The 18,082-nt window shown below is 41.3% G+C and overlaps 1 protein-coding gene and 1 pseudogene across 1 annotated transcript; both read left to right on the top strand.

Moving 5' to 3' along the window:
- The first annotated feature begins 943 nt into the window (after positions 1-943).
- Positions 944-1,914, top strand: LOC134480446 (reticulocalbin-1-like; annotated as a pseudogene).
- A 7,433-nt stretch (positions 1,915-9,347) lies between these two features.
- Positions 9,348-17,602, top strand: LOC148003391 (disks large homolog 5-like). The gene is made up of 5 exons (XM_087569130.1): positions 9,348-9,477; positions 10,206-10,365; positions 11,697-11,828; positions 12,485-12,668; positions 16,801-17,602. Exons 1-5 carry the CDS (start codon positions 9,348-9,350, stop codon positions 16,804-16,806), a joined length of 612 nt encoding a protein of 203 aa, XP_087425256.1. The 3' UTR covers positions 16,807-17,602.
- Positions 17,603-18,082: the final 480 nt, after the last annotated feature.

The raw sequence follows: 18,082 nt of genomic DNA, 5'->3' as shown, positions 1-18,082 counted from the left end.
GTCACTGGCTCTGCATGTTCATGGAGAGTTAAAAGCTGTAATTTTTATGAGAAAAGAATAAGTGAAATTGCCTATAGGCAAATCTAGTCAATTATTTACGTTCAGTCCTTGCACCTATAGTAAATCATTAGTTCTCTTTTTATGAGCTTTGGTTAATTGGTTTATACCCTCTTAGCATGGGTTCTAATTTGTAGATGCCTGCTTCGTATTGCAGAAGCAATTCACTCATGAAACTTTAAGAAGGAAGAGTTCTCAATGCAATTTTGATTACCAGAGAAAACATAATAGCTGTCCCATTATAAAGGAGCTTAAAATTACTAATCTAATTTTAGGAATTCTTATAGAACCATCATAAGAATTAAGAAATCATCTATTTGTCTGTACATAATCACGCCAAGACAATACATCTTCGTTGCTCTGTGGTGATCTGCTCAAAAGACTGGGGTAAAGAGCATGACAAATACAGAGGCAGATACTTGCAGCCAACCATTCAGCTGAGAGCAGGGTCCCCAATGGAGGAGAAAGAGAAAGAATTGAGGGAGCTGAAGGGGTTTACAGCCCCATAAGAACAACACTAAGAAACACCCAGAGCTCCCAGGACAGAAACCACCATCCAAAGAGTACACATGGACGGACCCATGGCTACAGCTGCATATGTAGAAGAGGATGGCCTTCTTGGGCACAAATGGGAGGAGAAGCCCTTGGTCTTGTCAAGGCTTGATGCCCCAGTGTAGGGGAAACCAGAACAGGGAGGCAGATAGGCCTGGGTGTTTGGGTGGGTGTGGTAACACCCTCACAGTAGAAGGGGGAGGGGGTTTTATAAGGGGTTTTGTGGAAACCAGGAAAATGGATAACGTTTGAAATGTAACAAAAGCCCTCTCTGGGGAAGGGACAGCGGATAAGCTGCTCTGAGCCCCTACTTCCCTGCTGCCTCCCTTTGATCATGACTGTGGTGCATGGTGTCAGCCTGGGACTCTCCATGGGCTGCTGCTGGCTCTGGTCCTGGCGTTCATGGCCAAGAGCATGATGAGCAAGGAGCACATGGTTTGTCCTGATTCAGAGCAGAGCGAATGGCCACCAGAGAATAAGTACAGCTTCCTGTACCATCATGAGGTCTTCCTGGGCAAGGAGGACTCCAAGACCTTTGATAGCTAATCCTGAACGAGAGCAGGAGAGGCTGGGGAAAATTGTTGATCCAATCGACAGTGATGAAGGCGGCCTTGTTACTACTGAGGACCTGAAAGTTTGGATCAAACAGGTACAGAAAAGATACATCAACCAAAATGTGGCTAAACTCTGGAAGGATTATGATAGGGACATAGATGAAAAATCTCCTGGGAAGAATACAAGCAGGCTACCTATGGCTACTACCTGGGAAACCTTGCTGAATTCCAAGATAGCTCTGATCATCACAAGTTTAAAAAGTTGCCTCCACGAGATGAGAGGAGGTTTAAGGCCTTGAGGGTGACCTGACAGCTACTCAGGACTGGTTCATTGCTTTTCTGCACTAAGAGGATTTAGAACATATGAAGGAGATTGTAGTTCTGGAAACGCTGGAGAATATCGACAAGAACAGGGATGGTTTTGTGGACCAGGATGAGTACATTGTGGACATCTTTTTCTCACGAGGACAATTGCCCTGAGACCGACTGGGTTTTGTCTGGGGAGCAGTTCAATGATTTCCCAGATCTGAACAAGGATGGGAAACTGGATTAGGATGAGATTCACCACTGGATCCTCCCTCAGGACTATGACCATGCACAGGCTGAGGCCCAGCATCTGGTGTATGAGTCAGATAAGAACAAGGATGAGATGCTGACCAAGGAGGAGATTCTAGACAACTGGACCATGTTTGTGGGAAGCCATGCCACCAATTACAGGGAAGATCTTACCAAAAATCATGATGATCTTTGAAAGAAACTCATCCTCATGTGGCCAACAGTCACATGCTTTCTACGGATATTCTGGTTGATTTCTATATTTGTCAAGTATATAGCAGTTGTGTCCCTAAACAATAAGAAACCTTTCTAAAGCTCAAAAAATCATACATTGCACCACAAACAATAATAGTAGGAGATTTAAACACGCCACTTTCATCAATGGACAGATCAGGGAAACAGAAATTAAACAGAGACACAGAAAGACTAACAGGTTATGAAACAAATGGATTTAACATATATTTATAGAACACACCACCCTAAAACCAAAGGATATACCTTCTTATCAGCATCTCATGGTACCTTCTCCAAAATTGACCATATAATCGGTCACAAAACAAGCCTCAACAGGTACAGGAAGATAGAAATAATCCCATGCCTCGTATCAAAAAACCACGGACTAAGGCTGCTGATCAATAACAACAAATAGGACAGAAAGCCCACATATACATGGAAGTTGAAGTCAATGACAACTTGGTCATTGGAGACATAAGAAAGAAATTAAAGACTTCTTAGAATTTAATGAAAATGAAGATACAACATACCCAAACTTATGGGACACACTAAAAGCAGCGCTAAGAGGAAAACGCCTAGCTCTGTATGCCTGCAAAAAGAAACAAAAGAGAGCATATGTCAGCAGCTTGACAGCACACCTAAAAGCTCTAGAAAAAATTAAATAAACCCTAGATGAGTAGAAGGCAAGAAATAATCAAATTCAGGGCTGAAATCAAACAAGAAGAAACAAAACCGAGCATCAAAAGAATCAGCAAACCCAGGAGCTGGTTCTTTGAGAAAATCAACCAGATACATAAACGCTTAGCCATATTAACCAGAGGTCACAGAGAGTGTATCCAAATTAATAAAATCAGAAATAAAAGGGAGACATAACAACAAAATCTGAAGAAATTAAAAAGATCATCAGATCCTACTACAAAAACATATATTCAAGAAAACTGGAAAATGTGGAGGAAATGGACAATTTTCTATACATATACCAGGTACCACAGTTAAATCAGGAACAAATAAACCATCGAAACAACCCCATACTCATAAAGACATAGAAACTGCTATTAAACATCTCCCATCCAAAAAGAGCCCAGGACCAGATGGATTTAGTGCAGAATTCTATCAGACCTTCATAGAAGACTTCATACCAATACTGTCCAAACTATTCCGCAAAATAGAAACAGACAGAGCACTACCAAACTCCTTCTATGAAGCCACAATTACTCTTATACCTAAACCACACAAAGATACAACAAAGATAGAGAAATTCAGACCTATTTTATTTATGAATATTGATCAAAAATGCTCAATAAAATTCTTGCAAACTGAATCCAAGAACACATCCAAACAATCATCCATCATGGTCAACTAGGCCTCATGGCAAGGATGCAGGGATGGTTTAATATACGGAAGTCCATCAACGAAATTCATCATATAAACAAAGTCAAAACCACATGATCATTTCATTAGATGTTGAGAAATCATTTGACAAAATTCATTACCCTTTCATTAATAAAGTCCTGGAAAGATCAGGAATTGAAGGCCTGAATCTAAATATGGGAAAATGCAAAATACATCAAACCTGTACCTAACATCAAACTAAACTTAGAATATTGAAGGAATCCCACTAAAATCAGGGACTAGACAAGGCTGCCCACTCTTTCCCTACTTAAGTACAATATGGTACTTAACGTCCTAGCCATAGCAATCAAACAATGAAAGTAGGTCAAAGGGAAAAATTTAGAAGGGATGAAGTCAAAACACTAATATTTGAAGATGATATGATAGTCTACTTAAGCAACACCAAAATTCTACCAGAGAACTACTTAACCTGATCAACAACTTCAGCAAACTGTCCGAGTATAAAATTAACCCAAACAATTCAGTAGTCTTCCTCTACTCAAAGGGTAAACAGGCTGAGAAAGAAATTAAGGAAATGACACCCTTCACAATAGTCCCAAATAATATAAAATAACTTGCTGTTACTTGAACCAAGCAAGTAAAAAATGTATATGACAAGAACTTCAAATCTCTGAAGAAATTGAAGAAGGTCTCAGAAGATTGAAAGATATCCCATGCTCATAGATTGGCAGGATGAATATGGTAAAAAATGACCATTTTGTCAAAGGCAATCTACAGATTCAATGCCATCACCAACAATATTCCTACTCAATTCTTTATAAAGGTAGAAAGTGCAATTTGCCGTCATTTGGTATAACATAAAACCCAGGATAGCAAAACTATACTCAACAATAAAAGACCTTCTGGGGGAATCACCATCTCTGACCTCAAGCAGTATTACAGAGCAATAGTTTGTATGGTATTGGCATACAGACAGGCAGATCAGGGGAACATAATTGAAGACACAGAAAAGAACCCACACACCTATGGTCATTTGATCTTTGACAAAGGAGTTAAAACATCCAATGGAAGAAAGATAGTATTTTTAACAAATGGTGCTGATTCAACTGGAGGTCAACATGTAGAAGAATGCAAGTTGACCCATTCTTATTACCCTGTACAAAGCTTAAGTCCAAGTGGATCAAGGACCTCCACATCAATCCAGATACACTAAAAGTAATGGATAAAAAGTAGGGAAGAGTCTTGAAGACATGAGCACTAAGGAAAATTTCCTGAACAAAATACCAATGGCTTATGCTTTAAGATCAAGAATCGACAAATGGGACCTCATAAAACTGAAAAGCTTCTGTAAGGCAAAGGACAGTGTCATTAGGACAAAAAGGCAACCCACAGATTGGGAAAATATCTTTACCAATCCTGCATCTGATGGAGGGCTTATATCCAAAGTATACACAACACACAATAAGTTAGAGTACAGAGAGGCAAACACCCCTGTTAATAAATGGGGTTCGGAGCTAAAGAAAACATTCTCAGCTGAGGAATATAGAATAGCTGAAAAGCACCTAAAGAAATGCTCAATATCCTTAGTCATCAGGGAAATGCAAATCAAAACAACCCTAAGAATCCACCTCACACCAGTCAGGATGTCTAAGATCAAAAAATCAGGTGACAACAGATGCTGGCGAGGATGTGGAGAAAGAGGAACACTCACCCATTGTTGCTGGGATTGCAAACTGGTACAAGAACTCTGGAAATCAGTCTGAACGTTCCTGGAAAATTGGACATTGAACTACCTGAGCACACAGCTATATCTGTCCTGGGCATATACTCAAAAGATGCTCCAACATACAACAACACATATTATCCACTATGTTCATAGCAGCCTTATTCATAATAGCCAGAAGCTGGAATGAACCCAGATGCCCTTCAACAGAGGAATTTATTCGAAAAATGTGGTACATCTACACAATGGAGTACCACTCAGCTATCAAAAACAATGACTACGTTCAATTCATAGGCAAATGGAAAGAACTAGAAAATATCATCCACAGTGAGGTAATCCAATCACAGAAAAACACACGTGGTATGCACTTGGGAGCGATGGCCTTGAAGCCCTCCATTATTGATGTTATTATTATGGTGAGCATTAAGTATGACTGGGTTCATGGAAAATCCCCAGCCAGCTGCAGAAGACTAATACAAATGTGGTGGTCAAGATGAATAATCATATGATAACGTGTGACGTTAAGATACCCAATGTCATGACCTGTAACCTTTCTGAAAAACCAAAATCCTGCTTACTAATAGATATGACAAACCTGTGACCTTTCTGACAACCTGTCAACATCAGCCGATTCCCTGACTACATGAATATTGTGTCCTTGGCGTGGGTAAATGTTTCTTACTTCTCTCCTCTCTCTGTTACCCTTTTTATGGGACAAATTCAGCCTTGGGAAAAAATAAAATTGTCGCCTTGACCAGACTCTTGTCTTGGAGTCCTTCTTCGCGTCTCTTGTCCCCCATTCTCTTCCAGATTCTCAGCACCCCTCGTTGACAGTATGCACTCATTGATAAGTGGATATTGACCAAAACCTCGAATTACCCAAGATGCAATCTACAGATCTCAGGAAACTCAAGAAGGATGACCAAAGTGCAGATGCTCCCACTCCTTCTTAAAAAGGGGAACAAAAATTACCATAGCAGGGGATATGGAGGCCAAATCTAAAGCAGAGACTGAAGGAACAGCCATTCAGACTCTGCCCCACATGTGGCCCATATATATACAGCCACCAAAACTAGGTAAGATTGATTATGCTAAAAAGTGCTTACTGCAAGGGACAGAATATGCATCTCCCCTGAGAGACACATCCAGGGCATGTCAAATAAAGAGGTCAGTGCTGGCATTAAACTACTGAACTGAGAACAGGACGCCCTTTATGGGAATTAGAAGAAGGATTCAAAGAGCTGAAGGGCTTGCAACCCCATAAGAACAGCAATGCCAACCAAATAAACCACTAGCAAAAGACTATACGTGGACTGACCCAGGGGTCCAACTGCATATGTAGGAGAGACTAGCCTTGTTGGGGCACCTGTGGAAGGGGAAGCCCTTGTTCTTAACAAGGTTGGACCCTGAGTGCAGGGAAATGTCCGGGAAGGGGTTTCTAAGGGGCATGGATTGGGGGACCATAGATATGGGAGAGGGCACGGCAGGGGGCTTATGGACCAAAAGCTGGGAAAGGGAATAACGTTTGAATAAAACATATATATCTATTTAAAAAACTGAAATTTGAAAAAATGATACTAATACCAAAAAATAATCAAAAAATTGTGAATAAGAAAGATATTTTAGGTTTTGGAAAAAGATGAATGCCAGGTATTTGAAAAACTGTATGACCATGGTAAACACTTTAATATACTTGAGAAATTTTTTACATGTTAATGAACTGCATCTTTTTTTTTAAATAGTGAATGGAAATCCAGTCTTTTCCTGGCTGTGAGTCTAGGTATCCACATGTAGTGGAATTTATTATTTGTTGAGTCCTGAACCTTTGAGTCTGCTTCTAACACAGCTTATGCCAAGGAAACTAGGCCAGGGTGATATCTAAGCCATTGACCAAACTATCTGGACTAACAATCACAGGTGAAATTACACCTTGTAAATGGGAGGAGAGGAATAAAAGATACCTTTAAGGATTTAAAAAAGATGAAATGTACCCAAAAAAATCCAATAAAAAAGTTTAAAATAAAAATAACTTAGGAAATACAAAATACTGGGTACGATTCCACAATCATGATGTGTTTCTTCTTTGATAGCTTACAGGTTAATTTACTTCTCTATAACTGTTTTCTTATTTCAAAGTAAGAAATGGCATCATCTGTGGAGTTATGGTGAGAACAAAAGCTTTGCCGAACTTGAATAATCGATCCCTCCGGAGCATGTGCTTAACATTCTAAGCACAAGGGAATTTCCTGAGGGGATTAAAAAACAAAATCCAAACATAAAACAGGAACAACAACAATGTAAAAACATTCTGCACTCTGGGTATGAAGGCATGTTGCAACTTTAATCAGCTTTATAGGTATTTCTAATAAACACACAAAGAAACAAAAATCCTATCACAGTCCTAGCAGTTGCATCCAACAAAGAGAGAGCTGTGAGGTAGTGTGTGCTGCTTCTTTCCCCAGATACCCCTGGGCCTCAGGCCTGCATCCAGTGAGCTGGACCAACAGCAGCCAGGTTGAAATTCCTGCTGCCATGGCAGGATTCTGCAGGAACATTTCCCTTTGACAACAAGGAACCTGTGTGGAGGAGACCTCTTGGTGAGTCCTCAAGGACTCTACATGTCCTATTCTACAGGGAGAAGCCCTGCCAGGTCTTTTGCAAGGCCAGCCAGTTGTATGAGGAAGTCTCTGGTCCTGTGGCAGAGGGCGAGGAATGGCAGAAAGAATGGCAGCTCCACTGAGAGCAAAGGCTACCCCTTCTAGGCCTATGACCTCCTAATTAATTTATCTTTTCACCCCATGCCCTGTTCACATTTTCTTACTATCATACCACTGTGATCTTGATGAGCAGCTGGGCTCTTGTTTTCTTAATCAGTTCTTTGTTGTCACAGTCGTTTTTAACTTACTTCAGCCCATGAGACTTATTCATACCTTCTGTATGCAGTAGGACCCTTGGTGGGCCTGTCATCTCAAAAATAGAAGGTTCGGTAATCCACAAGATTGGACTCCAGTTTACCGCAGGCCAGGAAAGAAGTCAACCACCATTAGTAAAAGAGCAATGGAAAAATTACATAGGAAAAACAAGTGCCTTAATTAGAAGAAAAGATCCTCAACTTCTAAGGCCCGCACATCTGCACCCCTCTCTTCTGAGCTTTGTATAGTGATGTTGTGTAACTCCAGATGGTAGTAAAAGGCAGAGTTCTTCCCAGAAAGGTGAGTCATGATTTTTACTCTTACATCTCTGAGGTGGGGTGGCATTATAGCACACATTCATGTTGAATTATTATAACACCTATGATAAGAAGACAGAATCCATATACCACAATGCCAAATAGACTCCCTCCTGAACGTACGGACCCTTTAAAATTGAGGTTCAACCTGAACTCAGGCCATTCCACTCCCTTTCCATCCTCCTGATTCTTATGTTTGCTACATGTAAAAGATCATGGTGTAGTCCCCAATATTCTCATGCCTAGACTTGTCTATTCACGAAGAATGATATTGGAGAAGTGATGGCTATATAGTTACAATGTAGTAACACAAGGTCCAGGTTGATATTTGCTCACTGATGTCCAATTTAATTGTCTTGTTATATTTGAGAAAGGGAGGATGTCCTACAAAATATATAAAACAGACAGAAATTTATTATTTTATATATGCCCTGTAGTTGATCCCTATGTTCCCAAGTAAAAGGAGTTTTTATTGCAAAAAAATAGGATTATACACCATTGATTTTGTGAAATACATGGATATGTAAATGGAAACAATGTCGGATTTCAAGGACTGCACAGTAGGCAAATATTTCCAGGTTTTATACACTCAGAGGTATAGAAGAAATATATTGGCCTCCAGAAAAAGGGAAAAGCTTAGGAATGGAAATGTGTGTCACATGCATTGTCTCAAGTAGTTGATTTACTTTTAAGAAAAATCTCCCTCCTCCTTGGTCCCTAGAGATTTGGGTGCTAAGAAAAATCTGTTCTCCAATTCAGGGTTGTAAGCAACCCTCCCCAGCAAAAGCATTGTTGACTTCTAATGAAGCAGAGAGAAATATCTAGCTTTGAAATAGAGGTTGCCAAATGGTATTCCCAGCGACACATGAGAGACTGGAGGAAAGGGTCTCCACAGAAATTCATCAGTGTGGGGAGAGCTGGTTAGTAGGTAGGCCATAGAATTTTCCAGTGACATCACCAGTAAGCCCTTCACTGGACAATCTATTGTATCTAAGAGATCCCTAGAATCTTCTCTGATGTCACCAGTGTTGTGGTGACACCAACTGCCTTTGGGATATTCCTTCAGTTCCCTTTGGGTTCACAAGCAGGCATGTTTCGCCAGCTGCTCAGGCTATTTCGGAAGGAAAGTGTTGATCAAGGAGAGACCGCACCAGGTCAGAGAGAAGCTGACCCCCTCTATAGTGACACAGGAAGGAGGAAATCATTCTGGGGAAGGCTTGGTGAGTCGTGGGCAGAGTTGGGGAACATCCTCAAGGAGGTAGGTTTGAGATGTGCCTTCTAAGACTAGGCCTTACAAGCAGGAGCCTTGGGATTTTTCAAAGGCAAACCAAGAGTCAGGAGTTCCTGATCTTTAATTTGAGAGAAAGCCATAAAGTGGTAAGACTTCAGTGTCTTTTCTTGAAGCTTTTTAACTGTGAGTGTCAATGATTGGCAGGAGGAGGCACTGTGGGATTAACAATGTGACCATCCACATTTGGGAGTTGAAGCACTTCATCCTCTAGATTACTGTAGGTTACATAAGTGTCTGATGGCGAGAACAAGGAAGGATGCACCCCTAGTCATGAATTGAGTTCTCAGACACTTTGGGCTGGACCACACTTGGTTAGAGCTTGATGGTGCTAAGCATTATGAAGTCATTATGAACTCCAGGATTATCTGCACCACACCTGATATGAGATAACAATGTTGCAGATGTTTATGTCTCAGTCAGATTATAACTTTCAGTGCCGGGGGTTGTGTAATAGTGAGTGTGGCACGTGTATGGCATTAGAGGTTGGGAAGAGGGACATAGCTTAAGAATCAACCTTTAAGAAAGCTTTTCTGCTCTTTCAGGGATTCACCCAGTCTCTACCATTTCCCCTTCCTCAACCTCCTTTTCCGATTCAGAATGATCTATTCTGCCCATTGGTTCAAATATGCAAATTCACTTGGGTTTATCTATCTACAGGTTTTGGTAGGAAGGCATCATCCCAAAATGTCATCAGTCAGCAAGAGGAGTGTCTAAAGGAACTGGAGGAACTCAAATTTGAAATCCAGAAGTGTCAATTCGAGAGGGATGAACTTTATCAAATCCTGGATCTTTATATCTATGATGAGTGGGACCACAGGTAGTCATTATGCCCAGTAACCTGTTCACTGTCTTGCGCTCTCTCTCTGCTACCTCAAGATTTACTCATAGCACGAGAGAGTTTCACCTCTCATCCTGGATTTTAAGGAGCTTTGGCAGGCATTTGCTTGTGAGATAAGCTAGGTGCTGTGTGTTTAGGGTCAACCTCTTTTGTACTTGACCCTGAGCCTCTTGGATTAGCATTGGTTCTGTCAGTAGCTGGAAGGACCTGGTCACACTTGCTGCAACTGTGTGTGTGAATGAAATGCCTGCACGTCATCACTCTTTCCTCTGGATTTGTTCATTATACTCTGATTCTATGGCACCTCCATGGATGTAGTTGGCATTCTAAATGTGTTTGGATATGGGTTGCTATGTATGTATGTGGAAGTATATGTGGTGTTTTACTCAGGATCAGGACGTCTGGGACCTTTGATGGGGTCTGAGGATTTGTTTGATCAACACTTTGCAGGTCATGATAGTGATGAGTACGTGGAGGTCCACATTGATCAAAAGAGCACTTTGCTCCTTCTGTATACCTTGGTGGCACCCAGGACTCTCCCGAGGGGAGGAGGTGCTATAAATCCTCTTCCCTGTCAAACTTAGTTATGCCCTCTGGGAATTCATGTAATGATAGAAACCAAGGATTGTTTATACCTGCTTTCAAAACAAGAGAAATGTCATCACAGCTTTCTCTTGGGCCCAAAGCTGTGGCACAGACTGGAGGAATCTTCTTCCTGAACTAGTCAATTCCATCATGCTCACCTGGCCAGCTCTTGAAGGTCAGGTCCCTCCAACTGGTACCGTGACTCTGTTGTCCTGTGCCCAGGATAATAAACTTAACCAGTACAAATACTTTGAAGGAGCAAGTATGTGGTACATACTGAGTTTAAGTAATCGAGAGAACAGTCTGATTTTACCTAATTTGTTTCACCTGCTTTAATCTTTAGTTTTTTATTTTTTTAACTATCCAGGGATTGTTTATTGTGACCTAGAAATGGTCACTGTTGTCTTGACCGTTGTTATTCCCAAACAGGCAGCTCTCAGGCTCTGCCCCCTCCTATATAGTGAGTCTTTGCAGAACCATATCTCTCAGGATTCCAAGGAGTCCTTATTTCAAAACAAATGTTTGCTTATTTACATAGAAATATTTTCTGTGGATTGAGTCTCACTGTTGGGTTTTGGTCTGGTTTTTGAGTTTGCCACTTTCTTCCCTTCCACCATTCCTTGAATTTGAACTTTTTTATTATATATTTTTTATTTACATTTCAACTAATTCTGAAACCATGAGTTCAGATGGTTATTTGTTTCTTGGGCCATGACCTAACCCAGGCTGGATGTCGAATTGCCAGTACTTCAATCCGAATATGAGATGAGAATTATGGCTATGCAAATGATGACCAACTACATAAGTGATGCCATGGAGAGGTACAAGGAGCTCATACAAGTGAACAGTTCCTACCGGTGAGTCGCTGACAGAGATGAGAATCCAGCACTAGGCAGGGAATGCTTCTGTCCTGTATGACTTTAACAAAAGTCAGGGCTCTGGTTCTGTAGTGTCTGACTCTTAACAAGAAGGCTGCCTCCTGGCAAGGGTCTTAGATTTGTAGCTCTTGGACTCAGTTGTACATGTGAAGGGTGTAGAAGACCCTCCAATTGTTATTTTCCCCGTTAAAGATCCTCTAGATAGAAATGGTTTGCACCATGATGGGAATATCAATCAACTCTGAATCTCTAGGACTCTGACAGGATGTCTATGATCCATGAGAAACACATGGATAGATTGTAGAGCTATTGGGTCTTCTATCCTCCCTCAGAGGGCATTTGACTTCTACTTGTAGATGATTTCAGCATACTATGGACATATGAGCTCCCTTATGGACCATTTCTTCTACCTTGATTTATATAAACTGTCTTAGTGTCAGGATTTTCAGAAATACTTTGATTCATGTGGAATGTGTCCTCTGGATTTGACCTCCTCTAATTGGTGCTAACATGTATAATGTTCTTCTAGTCTGGGGATTTCTGGGGATGAGGACCCTTGAAGGGATAATTGTACTTGCAAGAGTGACAGGCAAATAGAAGCTGCCTGGGATTTACCATTTATGTTTGTGGTTCAGCATCAGGCACTCACAGCTCCTGCGTGAACAAACTCAATTGGAGAACAATATACAGATTTTGCTGAATGAGAAGAGAGAACAGCTGGTGGAGCAGACTGAACTGCCAGCATCCTCTGAGGAGATAAAGAGGTTCTGCGAAGAGGCCGGAATGAACATCTGTGACCCCAGAGCCAAGCAACAGCAGGTAGGGTTAGGCCTCAGGGTCAGGGTGTCCTCATGTCTTACCATAAACATAGACAAACCAATGTAACTGTCTATTGACTGATCCATGTCCTGACCTAGGTCTCATCCAAGTGTTCATTCATGTGATGGTTTACAAGGCCCTCTGTTGAGATAGCCCCTTTTCAAGAAACTGCCTGTTTGGAAAGCAAATGCTCCTGCTCTTTGAGAATCTGCACTTCATTAAGGGAGATAGGTTGATCACACAGCACGGCACTACATGCCATTATGTATGGAGGGTGCTATGTGGGAGCCCCTCTTTAGACTAGAACAGGGCTTTGAGGGATGAAGCAAAAGCCTGGAGCTCATTTTCTTTTCAGGGATGGTGTGAGACTCAGGAAGTAAGTAGTTTTCAAGGAGGAGAGCCTGCTGGAAATGCCAAAGAAATGGTTCTCATTGTCATTTGTGGTGGCTTTTGTTCTTCCTCCCCTCATGTCCCTGTATATGAAGATGGTGACTTCATGCTTCATAGATCTTGGGTAACTACAGAGCCTGTGTATCAGCATGTCAGTCCTGTCTTATTTGAGTGCTCCTGCAGAGTTCATAACTGGGCCTTACAGTCTGAAGCTGGTTAGAAGAGCAAGGATGTGGAAAAGGTTTCTCAAAGGCTGAGGGTTGCCATGAGAGATTTGAGACTTCAAGAACAAAGTTATCAGTATATACCCCCAATTCTCAAGAAAGGTACATTGCTGTGCTGACCTGCATCTTAGGGAGCATGCGGGGAGGCCAGTTCATGACATGCAGTTTTGTCCAGTCATTATCTAACTTAGTCCTTTAAGCCTAGGTCTCTCAACAAACATGAAGCTTCCTTTTTTTGTGCTGGCCAGCAGTCTTTGCATCATTCGTCCAGTTCCAAGTGGAGCCCCCTCTCTTATTTGTCTCAACACATTCTTAAACCATTCAGCTATTTTAAAAATAAGGATTAGATTTCTTCACTTTACCTGAACAGAGTTATCGCCCGGGAAGATTCTGGATTGTCTTATTGGCTTCACCATGATCTTGCATGGAATCCTAGAGTGCATCCCTCTGCTGACATTTCTTTGCTGACTATATCATGGGCACTGCATTCTCACAGGATAGATTCCCTCTCAATATTGTACACAGTGCTGCATTCCAGAAAATTCACTGTATGTTATTTATTTAGCCTTATTCTGACTGACATTGAGGTTGTTTTAATATCACATGAACTCTAATGTGATGAAAAGTTCCTGGGACTGACCATTAGTTACTGTCTTCTCTGATGCTTCCAAAGTCTTCTATGAAGAAAACAGGGTAGTTTTAGTGAGGGGCCTATGATGAGTCAGCATAGCGCTTGATGGAGTCTTTTCCTAGAAATCTCTCTCTTGGGGATTTGATGTTGTGTTGTTTAGGCTATCTGTGCAGAACATGTAACTTACTTGTCGGACCAGCAAGTATCTGCATAGAAAGGTTTCCTGAAGTGGAAATGAGTACTGGCCAGGGCAGCACAGCCTGCTTTAGTCTAAGAGACTTGTACACAGCATTGTTCCCACTAATTCCTCACTCAACAGGAAATGTGCTGCACAAGATCAAAGTTTTCATTTGTGCGTGCAAGTGAGTATCTGTGTATGTCTGTGTGTGTGTGTGTGTTTGTGTGTGTGTGTGTGGTGTGTGTGTGGGTATATGTGTGTGTGTGTGTGTGTGTTTGCAGTAGTGAACGTGTGTTTCCCTCTATTTCCAAGTTTCATGAGAAAAGTACTCTAAGCGTTCACTTTACATCCATGAAACATGAAATAGAGCTGCCCAGTCATTTGGCATCTCCATCTAGCTCTGTACAGCAAAAGGACACTTAAATTACTAATTTATTCTGTTTCCAAAAATTTCAGAACAGAATTATCTTGTGAAGTCTGGGGGAGGAGTGGAAATATGTTCAAGTGAGTCGTTTTCACAGGGGTAACAAATGGTACAGGCCTAGAGCTTGCAGGTCCCTTTTTGTTATGGTGTAGAAGCAGGACAATAGAATCCTTTAGAAATGCAACCCCCAAAAAGAGGACACAAAAATACCTGTAAAGTTAGATTTTCAAGTGATTAGGGGCAAAACTACTGATCTGCATTGAAATCCTTTGGAGCACATCAAAGGAATGGAGTACAGGGCGGTAAGTGCAAGGCTTCTGTATAAAATCCATGAGTTTATGCGGCTTCTCTGTTCTTTGTGAATTGTGAAAGCCCACTGGAAGGTTATGTCACTCACTGTGTCTTCTCCAAGGTTGCTTTCCACATTGCCTGCTACCATTTCTTTCCAGCTACCTTGGCACACTACAGCTTCCCCTGGGAGTTTGGCTTGGATTTTATTCATTGAGAATTTGAGTTGCTTGGAATTGTATCGTCATCCAGAAAAAGTCGCATAGCTATGCTGTGGTGCAAGAACAGGGCAGTTTCAGGAGCCCCTTTAGGTGCACAGATAATCCAAAGTGCTCCTCTATGTTATCTGTGTAGCATTCTGCAAGTGCTGTCGATCAACATCATTTTCTCTCAGTTAATTTCAGCCTCAATGGGTTAGGAGAAATGATGAGCTTCAAATGGGTCTGACAGTGTAAGAACAGGTAGCCCTATGAGAAGCCATGTTCAGAAAGTGGAACAGAAGTTTTAGTTAACCCAGTGATTCCACAACAAGGAGTAGGTATTGCCATTGCAACTAGGGAGCATCAGTGTTGTAGTGGTCCCAGAGTAACCTTGAAGGAGAATCTATCCAGACGTCCATCAGCCAAGGAGTAAAAGTGTACCATACGATGGAGCCCTTCCATGGATTCTGATTCAGTGTGAGATAATCCATGCAAGCTTTTACTTACTTATTCAAATTATCTGTGGAACAATCACATTACGGGGAGAAAATTTGTTGATTTGGATCCTGGTTATGGAGATTTCCTATGATTCTAGCTTTGGGCATGAAGTCACTCAGGCTATGGTAAAGACAGCTCCGATTAGAAGAAGCTGCACACTTTGGGGAAAGTCTGAAAGAGTGAACAAGAACAAGAGTCTAGTCCACCACCAACATATGATCCTTTGCTGAGCAACAAGACAGCTCTACACAGCCTTTGGGACTTGCTAAGCCGGATTGTTAATGGGGAAAGAACCCTGAGTCTATGACGGTTTATGAGAGGACAGCACATCACTGACTGAGCTATCTATAGGCTCTATTCACTATGTACATATCCCACTCAACATTTGTTTTTATGCCTCCAGCGAATCCTGGGGAATCTTTACATTAAGCATTAATGTTCAGGTAGGAACACAGGCTAGAATCCATTTGAATATCCTTTCCCTATATAAGTACCTGTTTTTGGTGAATGACCACCTACATGGACTTCAGCCTCAGGCAGCTAAAGAGCTACTCAGAGTATAGTTCTGGTACAGTTCATGTGAATTTTGCCCATGAAACGATATACATGATCCTCTGGATTTCTTGCTATTTTCTACTCCTTTCTTCCTGTGATCTCTCCGGAAAGATCTGAGGACATTTACTCTTCTGTCCTCTCACAAATTGCCTTACACTAGCCATAGACTTACAGGGTGCTGTTCTGTTTCTACATCACAATCACCTTTAATGTCCATGTGTACGCTGGGAAGATTTGCCTGGAGCACATTCTCAGTGATTACAGGATCTGTGCGGTGAGCATGAATTTGAAGTGAGATGGCTTCTCTGTGTATTTGCAGATACAGTGGTTACAAATGGAAACTAGACGGCTTCCTTCAGTGCTCACATAATCAGAAATTTCACCTCAATTCTGGACCTGTTCTCCAGAAGGCATCCACATGGTATTCTAGGTTGCTCATACCTCTCTTGGACTCAGTTTCAGACATAGCTACAATGTTATTATCAATGTCATATACCTGGACCAGTGGGAAAAAATGCTCATTTTTCTCTTAATCCCAGTACAGTGCATAGTCCACAGTTCAAATTCTAGCAGTTTGAAAGGTGAGATATAAATCCAAGCGCAGGTACTCTAGGACACTTGGGGATGCAGGGACTGACCTCAGCTGACAGGTCATGCTGGATTATCCAACTGAATAGAGCTGATGTAAGGGGGAGAGCTGAATTGACAACCACTCACTAAACCTTTTTTCCCTTGCTCTGCTAGGTATGAAATTCTCCAGCAGAAACTCGAACATGACGCAGTCCAGGACAAGATCTCCCTTGGAGAGAGGTGCTACAGGAGGAAAACTAAGTGTGCACAGCAAATGCAACACTATTGCATCTCATCTGTACTGTCCATAGCAATTGTGGACTGCATTTTCCTCCTTTAGTTTGATTTCTTTGGATTGAATACGCTGTATTTTCACCTTGCCTCTGTCCAGCAAGTGTACACATTTTGAGGGACTCAGAGAAGTGCTGATGCACATCAATTAAGAGCTGCTGGTCATCCAGAAAGACTGTGCACGTGTAAATTTGTACTTGTCCTGATGGGTCATCCAGAAGAGTTTCATGGAGATCAGTTCACAATATTGGAAAGACTTTGTGACAAAGTCTGTAATACCATTTATACTCAATATTGGTAGGCTTTTTCCTTAATACCCCCACTCCAACAATACAGACCTACTTCCACTCCTCTTGAAAAGATTATTACCATCACTAACTGCTTGTCTACTATGTCTCCAAGGCAAGCCACAGGCTATAAGTCTATTCTGCAAAAGGAGCAGCAAAAAATGCTTAGTGCAATTCCTCTATTTAAAGTTTGGTTAATTTTTAATTGTTTTGGTTATTTGGTTTTCCTTCTATTCATTTGAAGATTTGTTATTTATCTGTTGTTGTTGTTTTGTTCATTTGCTTTTCTATTTTGATAAGGATATAGACTGTATATATTGACTACCTGCATTTGGTTACTATCAAGTAAATTGGATGTATTCTGGTCAATAAAGGAGTAATCTCAAACTCTTCACTCTTAAGAACCTTCTTTATTGATCATTAGTGTCAACATCTGAAGTCCCACAGCTATCAGGGAGGGATGGATCTGTGCATTCGCATGGGGACTGGGCATCAAATCACTTCCCAGTCAGACTGAGATTCACAGGCATTTATACAGTCACTGTGCACTGTGTTTCCAACTCTGAATTTCAACTTCATCATGCATACATTACCCACTGTGTATGCTTGCTGTCAAATATATAGTTACCTCTAAATTATACTCTGTCGATGACAGTTTTGACCAAATTAATAGGATAAACATTAATTTTTCTGTAACACCTCCCAGGACATATAAAGATGGCATAAGGGAGTTTAAAGCCATCGGGAATCCTGCACCCAAATCCTGGGGCAGAAAATCCTGAACACCCTGGAATGCAGATAATCCTGAGACCACAGAAAGAAAGCCACTTCTGACCAGCTCTTCCCACATCTCTGGCCCAATATTAATCTGCATGGTG

The sequence above is a fragment of the Rattus norvegicus genome, chromosome 9, assembly GCF_021556685.1.
Source record: "Rattus norvegicus strain SHRSP/BbbUtx chromosome 9, alternate assembly SHRSP_T2T, whole genome shotgun sequence".
NCBI classification, from domain to species: domain Eukaryota; kingdom Metazoa; phylum Chordata; class Mammalia; order Rodentia; family Muridae; genus Rattus; species Rattus norvegicus.
Note: the sequence above shows the minus strand (reverse complement) of the source record. Positions and strands in the feature narration are given on the sequence as shown.